Raw genomic sequence first — 16,129 nt, 5'->3', positions numbered from 1 at the left:
AGACCAAAACTGCACACAATACTCTCGGTGTGGCCTCACCAAGGCCGTGTATAATTGCAACAACACATCCCTGCTCCTTACTCAAAACCTCTCACAATGAAGGCCAACATACCATTTGCCTTCTTTCCCGCCTGCTGCACCTGCATGCTTACCTAAAGCGACTGGTGCACAAGGACACCCAGGTCCCGCTGCACACTCCCCTCTCCCAATTTACAGCCATTCAGGTAGTAATCTGCCTTCTTGTTTTTGCTTCCAGGGAGGATTGGAAAAAGATCCAGTTCTTTACACTACTTTTCCAAATGATGCCTGCTACTCTTCAAACACTTCATGCAATTGAGCAACTTTACATACAGTAAGCACTGCCAGGATACTACATACAGTTGCTCTCTCACCTCTCGAGTCACGAGGCTGTGGATTCAAGTCCAACTCCAGGTACGTTATCTAGGCTGACACTCCCACTGCAGTCCCGTGGGAGTGGCACACTGTCAGAGGCTCTGTCTTTTGGGGGTGAGATGTTAAACTGAGGGCCCCATCTGCCCTCTCGATGGACATAAAAGATCTGACTGCATTATTCGAAGAAAGGCAAGAGAACTCTCCCCAGTCTCCTGAGTCCAAAGATGCGGGGGTTAGGTTGATTGCATTCAGCATGCTTGGTTTGACTGGTCAGAACATTGAATACAGGAGTTGGGACGTCTTGTTGAAGTTGTACAAGACATTGGTAAGGCCACACTTGGAATACTGTGTACAGTTCTGGTCACCCTATTATCGAAAGGATATTATTAAACTAGAAAGAGTGCAGAAAAGATTGACTAGGATGCAACCGGGACTTGATGGTTTGAGTTATAAGGAAAGGCTGGATAGACTGGGACTTTTTTCTCTGGAGTGTAGAAGGCTGAGAAGTGACCTTATGAAAGTCTAGAAAATAATGAGGGGCACAGACAAGGTAGATAGTCAATATATTTTCCCAAAGGTAGGGGAGTCTAAAACTAAAGGGCACAGGCTCAGGAGACTGGGGAGAGTTCCCTTGCCTTTCTTCGAATAATGCAGTCAGATCTTTTATGTCCATCGACAGGGCAGATGGGGCCCTCAGTTTAACATCTCACCCCCGAAAGACAGAGCCTCTGACAGTGTGCCACTCCCACGGGACTGCAGCGGGAGTGTCAGCCTAGATAACGTACCTGGAGTTGGACTTGAGAGGGGAGAGATACAAAAGGGTCTTGAGGGACAATTTTTTCACACCGAGGGTGGTGAGTGTCTGGAACGAGCTGCCAGAGAGGGTAGTAGAGGCGGGTACAATTTTATCTTTTAAAAAGCATTTAGGTAGTAACATGGGTATAGAGAAATATGCGGGCAATTGGGACTAGCTTAGGCGTTTAAAAAGGGTGGCATGGACAAGTTGGGCTGAAGGGCCTGTTTCCATGCTGTAAACCTCTGACTGGCCATGCTAAATTGACGCTAGTGTGAGGGGGGATTAGCAGGGTAAATACGTGGGGTTACAGGAATAGGGCCTGGGTGGGATGGTGGTTGGTGCAGACCTGATGGGCCGAACGGCCTCCTTCTGGAGGGATTCTATGATTCAATGTGGTTGTGTTTATTTATGTGTGCTGAAACACTAGAGGGAGCACTTCCAGCACATGCTCAGACACAATCTCAGTGATACAGGAGTTGGCCTTGCATCTGGTGCATTCTCCAAGGGTGTGCCTCAAAATGAAGACCAGGGCAGCAAAACCGTGACAGAGTAAGAGCAGAAGCTGCCAATGAGAAAGTAGTGCCAGTTCCAGCAACAATAACTGCTTCCCTAGCTTCCAAATCCAGTTGTTTTTCAGTGAATGCGTCAGCTATATTTCATACATTTCTGCCAAGGAACAGAATCCTAATTACCTCGTCCAAAAGTTCCTTGCTGTGTTATTTAAGTACAATGTTGTACCTCCTTAAATAAAATATTCAATAAAAACTCATCAGCCAGTGTGGGGTTTGAGACCACGACCCCAGGGCTAAGAGGTCCATTGACTACAAACTGGTTGGTGCAGCCTCCCTCTGCACTGTAAGGATTCTATTGCATGGTTGTAACTAGGTAAAGTGCTGCTTCAGAGAGCCAGCACAGACGCAATGGGCCAAATAGCCCCGTTATGGCACACTCGCCTTTACCAATCGGGGTATAGATTACAACAGTAAAGAGGTCATGATGGAGTTGTATAGAACTTTAGTGAGGCCACAGCTGGAGCACTGTGTGCAGTTCTGGTCACCACATTATAGGAAGGACGTGATTGCACTGGAGGAGGTGCAGAGGAGATTCACCAGGATGCTGCCTGGGACGGAGCATTTAAGTTATGAAGAGAGGTTGGATAGGCTTGGATTGTTCTCTCTGGAGCAGAGAAGACTGAGGGGCGACTGGATCGAGGTGTACAAGATTATGAGGGGCATGGACAGGGTGGATAGGGAGCAGCTGTTCCCCTTAGTTGAAGGGTCAGTTACGAGGGGACACAAGTTAAAAGTGAGGGAAGCTTTTTTACCCAGAGGGTGGTGATGGTCTGGAATGCGCTGCCTGGGAGGGTGGTGGAGGCGGGATGCCTCACATCCTTTAAAAAGTACCTGGATGAGTACTTGGCACGTCATAACATTCAAGGCTTTGGGCCTAGTGCTGGCAAATGGGATTAGGTGGGCAGGTCAGGGCCTCTCATGCGTTGGTGCAGACTCGATGGGCCAAAGGGCCTCTTCTGCACTGTAGTATTCTGTGATCCTATGTGCTGTAACCATTCTATGATTCTGTGACACGTTCCAATGTTGTGCGAGTCTTTCCTCTTACGTGTGGGAGGTTGGCATTACAGTTGAGCCTGACTGTCTCCACCAAATGTCCCAACACTTCAGGCTCACTCATTTTGATCATAAAGCTATTTAACAACTCTGAATGACTGAATTCTGAATGACTCTTCCACCCCCGCCATTATCACTGAACTGATACAACCAACACCTCACATTCTAGACAAGAATGACAGCTCCCATTTAACACAGCGTGCTCCCAGATGAACAGTGAGACTGATTTTCCAAACCGATGCATGCTTTATTAACAGCGCCTAAGAAACTATCCCATATTGCTGATGACACCACCGTAGTGGGTCGGATCTCAAACAGTGACGAGACAGAGTACAGGAAAGAGATGGAGAATCAGGGGAACTGGTACGATGACAATATTCTCTCCCTCAATGTCAACAAAACGAATGAGATTGTCATTGACTTCTGGAAGCGTAGTGGAGAACATGCCCCTGTCTATATCAACGGGGACGAAGCAGAAATGGTCGAGAGCTTCATGTTTTTAGATGCCCAGATCACCAACAACCTGTCCTGGTCCCCCCATGCCGACACAATAGTTAAGAAAGCCCACCAACATCTCTACTTTCTCAGAAGACTAAGGAAATTTGGCATGTCCGCTATGACGCTTACCAATTTTTACAGATGCACCATAGAAAGCATTCTTTCTGGTTGTATCACAGCTTGGTATGGCACCTGCTCTGCCCATGACCGCAAGGAAGTACAAAAGGTTGTGAATGTAGCCCAATCCATCACGCAAACCAGCCTCCCGTCCATTGACTCTGTCTACACTTCCCGCTGCCTCGGAAAAGCAGCCAGCATAATTAAGGACCCCACGCACCCCAGACATTCTCTCTTCCACCTTCTTCCGTCAGGAGAAAGATACAAAAGTCTGAGGTCACGTACCAACCGACTCAAGAACAGCTTCTTCCCTGCTGCCATCAGACTTTTGAATGGACCTACCTTATATTAAGCTGATCCTTCTCTACACCCTAGCTGTGACTGTAACACTACGTTCTGCGTTTTCCATCCTTCTCTATGAACCTTCTCTATGCTTTGTCTGTATAGCGCGCAAGAAACAATATTTTTCACTGTATACGAATACATGTGACAATAGTAAATCAAATCAAATATTAAGTTGATCTTTCTCTACACCCTAGCTGTGACTGTAACACTACATTCTGCACCCCCTCCTTTCCTTCTCTATGTACTTTGAGTGGAATATTTTGTCTGCAGAGCGCGCAAGAAACAATACTTTTCACTGTATCCCAATACATGTGACAATAATAAATCAAACAATACTTTTCACTGTATCCCAATACATGTGACAATAATAAATCAAATCAAATCATTTCAGTTGTTGCCTTGAAATATCTTCATCCATTCACCCTGCACCAGCACCAGGCTGTGTGGTCACACTCACCTTTCACAGAGGAGAGATCCACCTCCATCTTCTCCTCCTTTCCCAACACTGCAGGTTTCATCTCCTCGTCCTCCATCTCCTCCTTGAAGAGCCAGCCCGACTGTGCCAGGGGCAGCTGGACAGGCATGTTCCGGGCATCATTTTTCAGACCAGGGTCGTCAATAAACTGCACAAGTCGTACATGGACACAAAGAAAAACACTCAGTGCAACAGGCACACAATGTTTCATTTAGGCGGGCAAAATGAAAAACACATAAATGAACTCTGAATGGCTCAGGTAGAAAGGGAATTCAGTTTATAAGGGTTTTATAAAATTTCATATTATACCCAACTGGGTTTGCACAGGGTTTCTGAAACCAAGTTATTGATCTAAAGTAGTCTCGACACCAAGCCCTGGAACTTCTCTAGGGTGGCACAGTGGGTTAGCACTGCTGCCTCACAGCACCAGGGACCCGGGTTCGATTCCCGGCTCGGGTCACTGTCTGTGTGGAGTTTGCACGTTCCCCCTGTGTCTGCGTGGGTTTCCTCCGGGTGCTCCGGTTTCCTCCCACAGTCCAAAGATGAGGTTAGGTGGATTGGCCATGATAAATTGCCTCTAAGTGTCAGGGGATTAGTTAGGATAAATATGTGGGATTTTGGGGATAAGGCCTGGGTGGGATTGTGGTCGGTGCACTCAATGGGCCGAATGGCCTCCTTCTGCACTGTAGGGTTTCTATGATGACTCCAAACCGTCCCTTTTGAAACACACAAGCTCCCTCTCCCATCATAGAATCGCTACAGTGCAGAAGGAGGCCATTCGGTCCATCAAGTCTGCACTGACCACAATCCCACCCAGGCCCCATTTCAGTAACCCCACACATTTACCCTACCATGGCCGAACCTGCATATCTTTGGACTGTGGGAGGAAACTGGAGCACCAGGAGGAAACCCACGCAGACATGGGGAGAACGTGCAGGCTCCACAGAGGCAGTGACCCGAGGCCTGGATGAGCTCAGGCCCTTGGTATTGTGAAGTAGCAGTGCCACCGTGCCGCCCCATAGCTGGCGCTGTGCGGCAGCAGTGCTAACCACTGCGCCAAATGTGGCTCTCCTGGCCCGCTTGCTGTGTCTTGTCTAAGCGAGGGACTCAATAATGAACCGTCAACAAGATATTGCAACAATGGGGCACGAGAGGTCAGCTTTCCACTGGCATCCACACATGCACGCCCAGGAAGGGGGAGCAATGGAAGATGGGGGGGGGATATCATTAGATAGACACACAAAACTCTTAATCCTGAGCTCAGTGTTGCCTTCCCGATTGCAAGGGTGAAAGGTCAACTGCTGAGGAAGAGATTAGTTAATTCGGTACAGTTTGGGAACCAATCATGGACCCCCTCCAACCCCATCTCCGCTGCCAATGAGACACACTCACACTTCACCTTTGTCCTTCAAATGAACCTTCCATTCCAACAACCCCCCATCCCCATCCCCCCCTCCCATCGTACACACACGTCCCACCTCAGTATCTAAGCCCCCCCCTCCAACCCCATCTAGGGCATTGCAAAGCATCCCTCAGCCACTGCTTACATCGTCACGGTCCAGCATGCGGAGAATCTGTTTGGTTTCCTCCTCCGATTCGCGCTTCTCCTTCTTTATGTTAATAATCGGAGACGTTCCAAAGTCCTTCATGTCCACGGAGGAATCCCAACCAGCTGTAAAAATATATTAAAATATAGGCATAATATATTATAAATAACATAAGACCCTCGTCAGACCCCACTTGGAGTACTGTGCTCAGTTCTGGTCGCCTCATTACAGGAAGGATGTGGAAAAGATTGAAAGGGTGCAGAGGAGATTTACAAGGATGTTGCCTGGATTGAGTGGCATGCCTCATGAGGATAGGCTGCGGGAGCTCGGTCTTTTCTCCTTGGAGAGACGAAGGATGAGAGGAGACCTAATAGAGGTGTATAAGATGTTGAGAGGCATAGATCGGGTGGACTCTCAGAGGCTTTCTCCCAGGGTGGAAATGTCTGCTACGAGAGGACACAGGTTTAAGGTGCTGGGGGGTAGGTACAGGGGAGATGTTAGGGGTAAGTTTTTCACACGGAGGGTGGTGGGCGAGTGGAATCGACTGCCGTCAGTGGTGGTGGAGGCGAACTCAATAGGGTCTTTGAAGAGACTCCTGGATGAGTACATGGAGCTTAATAGGATGGAGGGTTATAGGTAGGTCTAGAAGGTAGGGATGTGTTCGGCACAACTTGTGGGCCGAAGGGCCTGTTTGTGCTGTAGTTTTTCTATGTTTCTATAATATAATTAAAATATAATTAAGGACCCCACGCATCCTGGACATTCTCTCTTCCACCTTCTTCCATCGGGAAAAAGATGCAAAAGTCTGAGGTCACGTATCAACCGACTCAAGAACAGCTTCTTCCCTGCTGCCATCAGACTTTTGAATGGACCCTACCTTCTTTTAAGTTGATCTTTCTCTACACCCTAGATATGACTGTAACACTACATTCTGCACCCTCTCCTTTCTTTCTCCCCGATGTACTCTATGAACGGTATGCTTTGTCTGTATAGCGCGCAAGAAACAATACTTTTCACTGTATACTAATACATGTGACAATAATAAATCAAATCCAATCAATATATGAATAATACATAAAAAGATGCCACATTGCGAATATCAGTATCAATATCAGTACAACAGCTGGACAATCGATAACAAGTCAACATGTTCAACACATTGGAATAATTTAAAATTAGGGGGAAGTGTTTCACACAGAGGGTGGTGGGTGAGTGGAATCGGCTGCCGTCAGTGGTGGTGGAGGCGAACTCAACAGGGTCTTTTAAGAGACTCCTGGATGAGTACATGGAGCTTAATAGGATAGAGGGTTATAGGTAGGCCTAGAAGGTAGGGATATGTTCGGCACAACTTGTGGGCCGAAGGGCCTGTTTTGTGCTGTAGTTTTTCTATGTTTCTAAAATGCCCTCAGCACGTGCAGTTTATTGGAAGAGGGGGCGGTGACAGCGGCAGTAAGTTGCCTTTAGCATTACCTTACTATCGGTGGCCACGACTGCTGACAATTAACTCCTTCCATACTTCCCTCAACGCCACCCAAAGGCAAGGTGGGGGGGGAATACAAAATCCTGGATGACGCTTCCCTGAAATGTTCTACCCCCCCTTCCCTTCGTGGTGTCCCACAGCAGTACCGTACAGGATAGTGGGCACTTGCTCCCTCTCCACGGTGCGGAGGGAATGCTCCATGAATTCAAGTACAAACCATTCTTGAAAGCCTGATCAATGATTAAAAACTTCACCCAAACGGTCTTTAAAGATCCAGGTAACAGTCACGAATCAAAGACAGAAAAATGCTGGAAAATCTCAGCAGAGCTCTGACAAAGGGTCATCTGCTCTCTCTCCACAGACGCTGTCAGACCTGCTGAGATTTTCCAGCACTTTTCAGTTTTTGTTTCAGATTTCCAGCATCCCCAGGATTTTGCTTTTATTATAATGCGGCACGGTAGCACAGTGGTTAGCACTGCTGCTTCACAGCTCCAGGGTCCCGGGTTCGATTCCCGGCTCGGGTCACTGTCTGTGTGGAGTTTGCACATTCTCCTCGTGTCTGCGTGGGTTTCCTCCGGGTGCTCCGGTTTCTTCCCACAGTCCAAAGATGTGCGGGTTAGGTTGATTGGCCAGGTTAAAAATTGCCCCTTAGAGTCCTGAGATGCGTAGGTTAGAGGGATTAGTGGGTAAATATGTGGGGGTAGGGCCTGGGTGAGATTGTGGTCGGTGCAGACTCGATGGGCCGAATGGCCTCCTTCTGCACTGTAGGGATTCTATGATTTCTATGATTTCTATAACAGTCACGAATGTTGATTCGAGATACACATGAAGAAACTGGGGCAGTATAAGGGCAAAATCACAACTTAATGTTATGGAGGTTGACGAGATGGTGGCACAGGGGTATTGTCACTGGACTAGTCGTCCAGAGAGCCAGAACAAGACCTGGGGACCTGGGTTCAAATCCCGCCAAGGCAGATGGAATTAAAGGTCTAATGATGACCATGATGCCATTGTGGATTGTCGGAAAAACCCATCTGGGTCACTAATGTCCTTTAGGGAAGGAAATCTGCCGTCCTTACCCGGTCTGGCCTACATGTGACTCCAGAGCAATGTGGCCGACTCGCAAATGCCCTCTGAAATGGAGGGCAGGTAGGGATGGGCAATAAATGCTAGTCCTGCCAGCAATGCCCACCCCCCCGTAAATGAATTAAAAAATAAGGTAAAAGGGACGAGAGGCGAATGCTCAGCACCATCGAGTGAGGGAGGCTGTTCCTCCTCGCTCTGTTACAATTCATTCCTGAGTACCGCTGCCGGGGAGGAGCAGAATCAGAGCTGCAGCGTCTAAGAATGGAGGAGAAATAAATGGTCACATTCTGCTCCAGCCTCACACAGCGCAAGAGATGTGGAAAGCCAGCCTGGTCTTTTGGCAGCAGAGACATCCAGGTCCAACAAGAAAAAAAAAACTAAACAATAGGTGAAAATAAAATTAAATCACATCTCTGTCTCCGAGTCCAAGTCACTTTCAGCGGTGCCCAACACCCAAATCTACCCTGTCCCATTCCAGTGCCACAATCCACAGCACACCCAAGTCAATTTTCATTGTTACATTCTTCAATTTGATGCCAATCCCATGTAAAGGTCAGACATGTGGCCATAATGCCACAGCTCGCAGAATCCCAAGAAAAATAAGATTTAAATGGTAGCCAACAGCCGGTCTCTGTACTGCCTTGCAGTGTACGCACATAAGCTTCTGTGGTTATCATCACTAATCTCCCGCTATCAACATCCTGGGGGTCACTATTGACCAGAAAATGAACTGGAGCCAACCATATAATTACTGTGGCTACCAGAGCAGGTTAGAGGCTGGGAATCCTGCAGAGAGTGACACCTCCTGACTCCCCCAAAGCCTGTCCACCATTTACAAAGTACAAGTCAGGAGTGTGATGGAATACTCCCCCCTTGCCTGGATGGGTGCGGCTCCAACAACACTCAAGAAGCTCGACACCATCCAGGACAAAGCAGCCCCGCTTGATTGGCACCCCATCCACAAACACTCACTCCCTCCACCACCGACGCTCAGTAGCAGCAGTGTGGACCATCTACAAGATTCACTGCAGCAACTCATCCTTAGACAGCACCTTCCAAACCCACGCCCTCTACCATCTAGAAAGACAAGGGCAGCAGGCACATGGGGAACACCACCACCTGCAAGTTCCCCTCCGAGCCACTCACCATCCTGACTTGGAAATATATTGGCCGTTCCTTCACAGTCACTGGGTCAAAATCCCTCCCTAGCGGCATTGTGGGTCAACCCACAGCACGTGGACTGCAGCGATTCAAGATGGCGGCTCACCACCACCTTCTCAAGGGGCAACTAGGGATGGGCAGTAAATGCTGATCAGCCAGCGACACCCTCGAATGAATAAAAACAAAATTACAAAAGCATGAAGTATTTAAATTGAGTGAATAAAGGGAAGCTGTATCCAATGACTGAGGGGACGAATTGAGGGTGATTCTTTAGATCAAATGAGCGGGTAAGTTTTTGGGATGTGGTCCCATTGGAGTACATAGTTGGAAGGAGACAAAGCTGTAGAGATATGCAAAAGGGGAGTGGGATTAACTGGATTGCTCTCTGACAGTCGGGAATGCCTGGGAGGGTGGTGGAGGCGGGCTGCCTCACATCCTTTAAGTAGCACTCGGATGAGCAATTGGCACGCCATAACATTCAAGGCCAAGTGCTGGGAAAGGGGATTAGTTGGGAGGTCAGGTGTTTCTCGCCTGTCGGTGCAGACTCGAAGGGCCTCTTCAGCACTGTATGATCCTATGTAAGAGCCAGCCCCAGTGGATGGGCCAAATGGCCCTGCCCACGCTTCCGTACTGCATGTTGTTATGAATAGAAGCGGGAAAGACATGAGAGTTTAGGACACCAGGTGTCCAAAGATGTGCAGGTTAAGTGGTTTACCCCTTAGTGTCAGGGGGAGTTAGCAGGGTAAGTATGTGGGGTTATGGGAATAGGGCTAGGATTTTGGCCCAACAACAGTGAAGGGACGGCCAATATATTTCCAAGTCAGGCTGGTGAGAGACTTGCGGGGGCGAACTTCCAGGTGGCGGAGTTCTTAGACATCTGCTGCCCTTGTGCTTCGAGATGGTCGAGGTGGCGGGTTTGAAAGGTGCTGTCGAAGGAGCCTTGGTGAGTTCCTGCAGTGCATTTTGAATTGGGTGGCATTGTGATTGGTGCAGATTCAATGGGCTGAATGGCCTCCTTCTGCACTGTGGCGATCCTATTCTATGGGCAAGTATCCCCGCCGTGTCTCACCTCTTTTCTTCATCATTTCAGCGGGGCCCTGCTCAAAGATGGAGTGGGATTGAATGGTCTCGGGTCTGCCTCGACCCCTTCCCCGTGCATCTCTCTGGCGATCTCTGTCTCGTTCTTTCTTCTCTTTTCTCTGAGAAGCATCTTCCTCCTTGGGTCTGCAAGAGAAAGAAAATTTAAGAGGGGGGAGGTGGGGATAAAAACCTGTTGCACACGATGCAAGTGAGTTCTGTTGGTCAGCAACTCAAAACATCTTCAGCTCGAAATGTGACGTCGGTGAGTAGGTTGGCAAGACGTGTTTGCTCACCTTTCAAGCCGCCCACTGCGCTGTGGGACTAGCTTCTGTGTCCTTTCATGTGAAACCAACTGATGCAGCAGAGGAATGAACACAGCAGGAAACTGTGGAAGCCAAAGGCATTCAACACTCGTACTGATCTCACCCCGACACGAACTTCAACTTCCCCACACCCTCACTGGGTCGGCCCGCAGGAATACATCGCACATTACGCAGGCCAACTGTGCTCTGAACCCTCTGAACTCGCCCCCTCACCCTGACTCCGTCAGTGACAGCCCTCTCCCCAACAGTAGATACATACATCATAGAATCCCTACAGTGCAGAAGGAGGCCAGTCAGCCCATCGAGTCTGCACCGACCATAATCCCACCCAGGCCCTATCCTCATGCATTTACCCTAGCTAGTCCTCCTGACACTAAGGGGCAATTTGGCATGGCCAATCCACCTAACCTGCACATCTTTGGACACTAAGGGACAATTTAGCATGGCCAATCCACCTAACCCGCACATTTCTGGACACAAAGGGGCAATTTAGCATGGCCAATCCACCTAACCTACACATCTTTAGACACTAAGGGACAATTTAGCATGGCCAATCCAATAACCTACACATCTTTGGACACTAAGGGACAATTTAGCATGGCCAATCTATCTAACCTGCACATTTTTGGACACAAAGGGGCAATTTAGCATGACCAATCCACCTAACCTGCACATCTCTGGACACTCAGGGGCAATTTAGCATGGCCAATCCACCGAACCCGCACATTTTTGGACACTAAGGGACAATTTAGCATGGCCAATCCACCTAACCTGCACATCTTTAGACTGTGGGGGCAAATCAGAGCACCCGGAGGAAACCCACGCAGACACGGGGAGAACGTGCAGACTCCACACAGACAGTGACTCAAGCCACGAATCGAACCCGGGTCCCTGCTGCTGTGAGGCAGCTAACCACTGTGTCGCCATGCCGCCCAGTATTTAACCAGTGTTAGCCAGCTCAAAAAGTGCTCCCTCCGCACATTGCCACCTCCACCCGTCCAGCCTCTCATCCCCCCCACCATCCCATCCCATCCCATCCTCCCCAACCCCGCTGAGAATAATGCTGCTGGGTCCTGCTTGCATTCCAAGCAGACAGAGCTGAAAATCTCTCACACATCCAGCGTTACGCTGTGCCAGAACACAAGTTAGTCTATTGGCCGAAATGCAGAAATTGGCACATTTACAAAGTAAAGATTATCAAAGCTGAGTTAGGCAGGAGGACATTTGGGAACACACAAGGTGTACAGATGCAGTCAATATTTCATTGCTGTAGGCCTTGTGAATTCGGAGCCTGAACTGCACACACTCTCCAATTTTGCATAACCACTTCTTCCAACTTGGTTCAAAAATGTGCAAATTAGCCTTTTCCCAAGAATCATACAGTGCAGAAGAGGCCTTTTGGCCCATCGAATCTGCACCGACACATTAGAAACACCTGAACTCCTACCTAATCTCATCTACCAGCACTTGGCCCATAGCCCTGAATGTTATGACGTGCCAAGTGCTCATCCAGATACTTTTTAAAGGATGTGAGGCCTCCACCACCCTCCCAGGAAGCACATTCCAGAACGTCACCACCCTCTCGGAGTAAAAAAATGTTTTCCCTCATATCCCCCCTAAACCTCCTGCCCCTCACCTTGAACCAAGGCCCCCCCTTGTGACTGACCCTTCAACTAAGGGGAACAACTGCTCCCTATCCACCCTGTTCCTGTCCCTCATATTCTTGTACACCTCGATCAGGTCGCCCCTCAGTCTTCTCTGGTTTTTAGGCAAAATGGCACTGGGAATGGGAAACCACCAGTCCCCAAGGAAAGTGAGGCACACAGAAGGGACGGGTATAGGAGGATGATTCATTGCCTGTCCCTGTAAGTGACGGTGGGGCCCAGGTGCTCAGCAACTGGAAGCCCTGCGTACTGAAACAGCCCTCCCAACTCTCGCCCACCGCTCAGCGGCCGCCATTACATAATTAGCCCAAAGACGCGTCACAAATTCCTGGCAGCAAACAGATACTCACTCTTCCTTAACCTTCCTGCTGATGATGTTGGGAGTAAACGTTTTCTGCGAGAGAGAATATCATTTGTTACACACAATTCGCAACTAATATTCCATTTCTTTATTGTATTTTTAAACAGTTGTCATTCTCTGGTCATTTCTGCTGATTGCTAAAAATGTGAATGGACAAAACCCCTGCTTAGCTCTGCCACTTGTGGTTAATTCCTCAATCAAACTAAATTGTGGACCCAACATAGCACAGAAAGGACATTCCGCTGCCTAACTTCATTTGCAACCAGGACTTGTTCAAGTGTTCATTACAGCAAGCCCGATTCCCTCCTCAAGAGACTTCCAAAGCCATTCACGGATGGAAATCAGAAGTGGAAACTCTAACTGGTTAGCCCTCTACTGAACCCGTTGCTGACTCAGGCGGTTCTGGACAAAATTGAGGTTTTTAATATTCAAATATTAATATTCAGAAAGGGAGGTAGAGAGAAAACAGGGAATTATAGGCCAGTAAGCCTAACATCGGTAGTGCGGAAAATTCTCGAATCCATTATCAAGGACTTGATAGCGGGACACTTAGAAAGCAGTGGGAGGATCAGACACAGTCAGCATGGATTTATGAAGGGGAAATCATGCTTGACAAATCTGTTGGAATTCTTTGAAGATGTAACTATCAGAATTGACAAGGGGGAGCCAGTCGATGTGGTATATTTGGACTTTCAGAAAGCGTTTGACAAAGTCCCGCGTAAGAGATTATCGTGCAAGATTAAAGTGCATGGGATTGGGGGAAGTGTATTGAGATGGATAGAAAACTGGTTGGCAGAGGGGAAACAAAGAGTAGGGTCCTTTTCAAGTTGGCAGGCAGTAGCTAGTGGGATGCCACAGGGATCGGTGCTGGGACCCCAGCTATTCACAATATATATTAATGATTTGGATGAGGGTACAAAATGTAACATCTCAAAGTTTGCAGATGATACCAAATTGGTGGGAAAGTGAACGGTGACGAGGATGCTGAGATCCTTCAGAATGATCTGGACAGGTTGGGTGAGTGGGCTAATCAATGGCAGATACAGTATAATTTGAATAAATGCGAGGCTATTCACTTTGGAAGCAAAAACAAGAAGGCAGATTACTACCTGAATGGCTGTAAATTGGGAGAGGGGAGTGTGCAGTGGGACCTGGGTGTCCTTGTGCACCAGTCGCTGAAGGTAAGCATGCAGGTGCAGCAGGCGGTAAAGAAGGCAAATGGTATGTTGGCCTTCATTGCGAGAGGTTTCGAGTACAGGAGCAGGGATGTGTTGTTGCAATTATGCAGGGCCTTGGTGAGGCCACACCTAGTGTATTGTGTGCAGTTTTGGTCTCCTTTTCTGAGGAAGGATGTTCTTGCTCTCAAGGGAGTGCAGCGAAGGTTTACCAGGCTGATTCCGGGGACGGCGGGACTGATGTATGAGGAGAGATTTACTTGGTTAGGATTGTTTTTGCTGGAGTTCAGACGAATGAGGGGGGAGCTCATAGAGACTTATAAAATTCTAACAGGACTAGACAGGGTAGATGCAGGGAGGATGTTCCCGATGGTGGGGGAGTCCAGAACCAGGGGTCACAGTCTGAGGATTCGGGGTAGACCATTTAGGACGGAGGTGAGGAGACATTTCTTCACCCAAAGAGTGGTGAGCCTGTGGAATTCATTACCACAGGAAGTAGTTGATGCCAAAACATTGAATGTATTCAAGAGGTGGCTGGATATAGCACTTGGGGCGAATGGGATCAAAGGTTATGGGGAGAAAGCGGGATTAGGCTATTGAGTTGGATGATCAGCCATGATCGTGATGAATGGCGGAGCAGGCTCGAAGGGCCGAATGGCCTCCTCCTTCTCTTAGCTTTTATGTTTCTATGATTAAAATTGGGACCTGGTAGTAGATCTGGTGGCACATTTACCGACTATTCCATCAGGCAAATGTAGGTTTTCATAGAATGGATACTGCACAGAATCAACAGAATCCCTACAGTGCAGGAGGGGGCCATTTGGCCCATCGACCTTGCACCAGCCACAATCCCCACCTGTCCCCATAACCCCATGTATATATCCTAGCCAGTCCCCCTGACACTAAGGGACAATTTAGTGTGGCGTTTCAACCTAACCTGCACATCTTTGGAGTGTGGGAGGAAACCGGAGCACCCGGAGGAAACCCACGCAGACACGGGGGAGAATGTGCAGACTCCGCACAGACAGTGACCCAAGCCGGGAATGGGACCCGGGTCCCTGGCGCTGTGAGGCAGCAGTGCTAACCACTGTGCCACCGTGAGCCAAGGATCCAAAATGCTTTGATAGCCACTTCCTCAATCTGCCCTGCCAACCTCAACAACTTGTACACAAAAATGGCATAAAATAGGTCTTTAACATAGAGGCAAGCCAGTAACTACTAGCACAACAGCACTACATCCAGTTTAGTCGTACCACACACTGACTAAATGTGGCCAGACTGCATTTTTCCACTCCCATTAGCCCTGCCAAATTAGAAATGATAGTCCAGATGGAGTGTAGAGGAGCACCATTTTAGCATGTCAACTCTTCGATGCTTATTTTTGTTTAAATTCCACATGACAGCTTGTGACTGGCAGAGTCACAATTGCCAGTGACTCCCCTGCCAGCGTAAAATGAAGTGTACCAGTCCTTTACAGAAAGAAAAACAGAAGATTTGATTGAGCCAGAGAAAGCAACACCACTGCTGGTAGCAAACCTTTGAGAAACCACCTCAAGTTGAAGTCTATCTCTGTAATGGAAAGAGGGATAGCGGTGTAACGTACAGAACAGGTTGCCTGTACACAGTACATTACCGGTTTAACTCCCCTCATCTTTTCTCATGAGAAAACTCCCTGGCGATTCAAGGCGTTCAAAAGACATCTGGGCCGATTAAGCACATCGATTTTGCAAACAGTTCAGTCCTCATTTCCAAAAGCAAAACGTGTTTTGGCAACACAATTAAAGAAACTAATTATCTCCATGCCAGGTAAATGTTTAAATCTGAACTCCAATGGAAGGTGCTCAGTGTTATAATATGGGCAATACAGCAGCTAATTTGTGCACAGCAAGATCCCACAAACAACACTGAAATAAATGAGCAGGCACGGTGGCAAGGCGGTGCGGCACTCTTTCAGTTGGGCGCAATGACAGTGCGGCACTCTTGGCATGGCAACTTCAGCAGTG

General features: G+C 48.3%; 1 protein-coding gene across 2 annotated transcripts in view; it reads right to left on the bottom strand.

Annotated features, from left to right (window-relative positions):
- Positions 1–16,129, bottom strand: part of polr3d (polymerase (RNA) III (DNA directed) polypeptide D) — a 64,826-nt gene that overhangs the window by 35,529 nt on the left and 13,168 nt on the right. For both annotated transcript variants that reach the window (XM_078239271.1, XM_078239270.1), the window contains exons 3-6: positions 12,941–12,984; positions 10,593–10,747; positions 5,797–5,921; positions 4,232–4,397 (exon numbers count right to left, since the gene is read on the bottom strand). In XM_078239271.1, coding sequence (XP_078095397.1) covers positions 4,232–4,397; positions 5,797–5,921; positions 10,593–10,747; positions 12,941–12,984 — 490 coding nt within the window. The remainder of the gene's footprint in view (positions 1–4,231; positions 4,398–5,796; positions 5,922–10,592; positions 10,748–12,940; positions 12,985–16,129) is intronic.

Source organism: Mustelus asterias, chromosome 22, assembly GCF_964213995.1.
Source record: "Mustelus asterias chromosome 22, sMusAst1.hap1.1, whole genome shotgun sequence".
NCBI classification, from domain to species: Eukaryota; Metazoa; Chordata; class Chondrichthyes; order Carcharhiniformes; family Triakidae; genus Mustelus; species Mustelus asterias.
The sequence above is the reverse complement of the archived record's forward strand: the minus strand, read 5'-3'. Positions and strand labels throughout refer to the sequence as shown.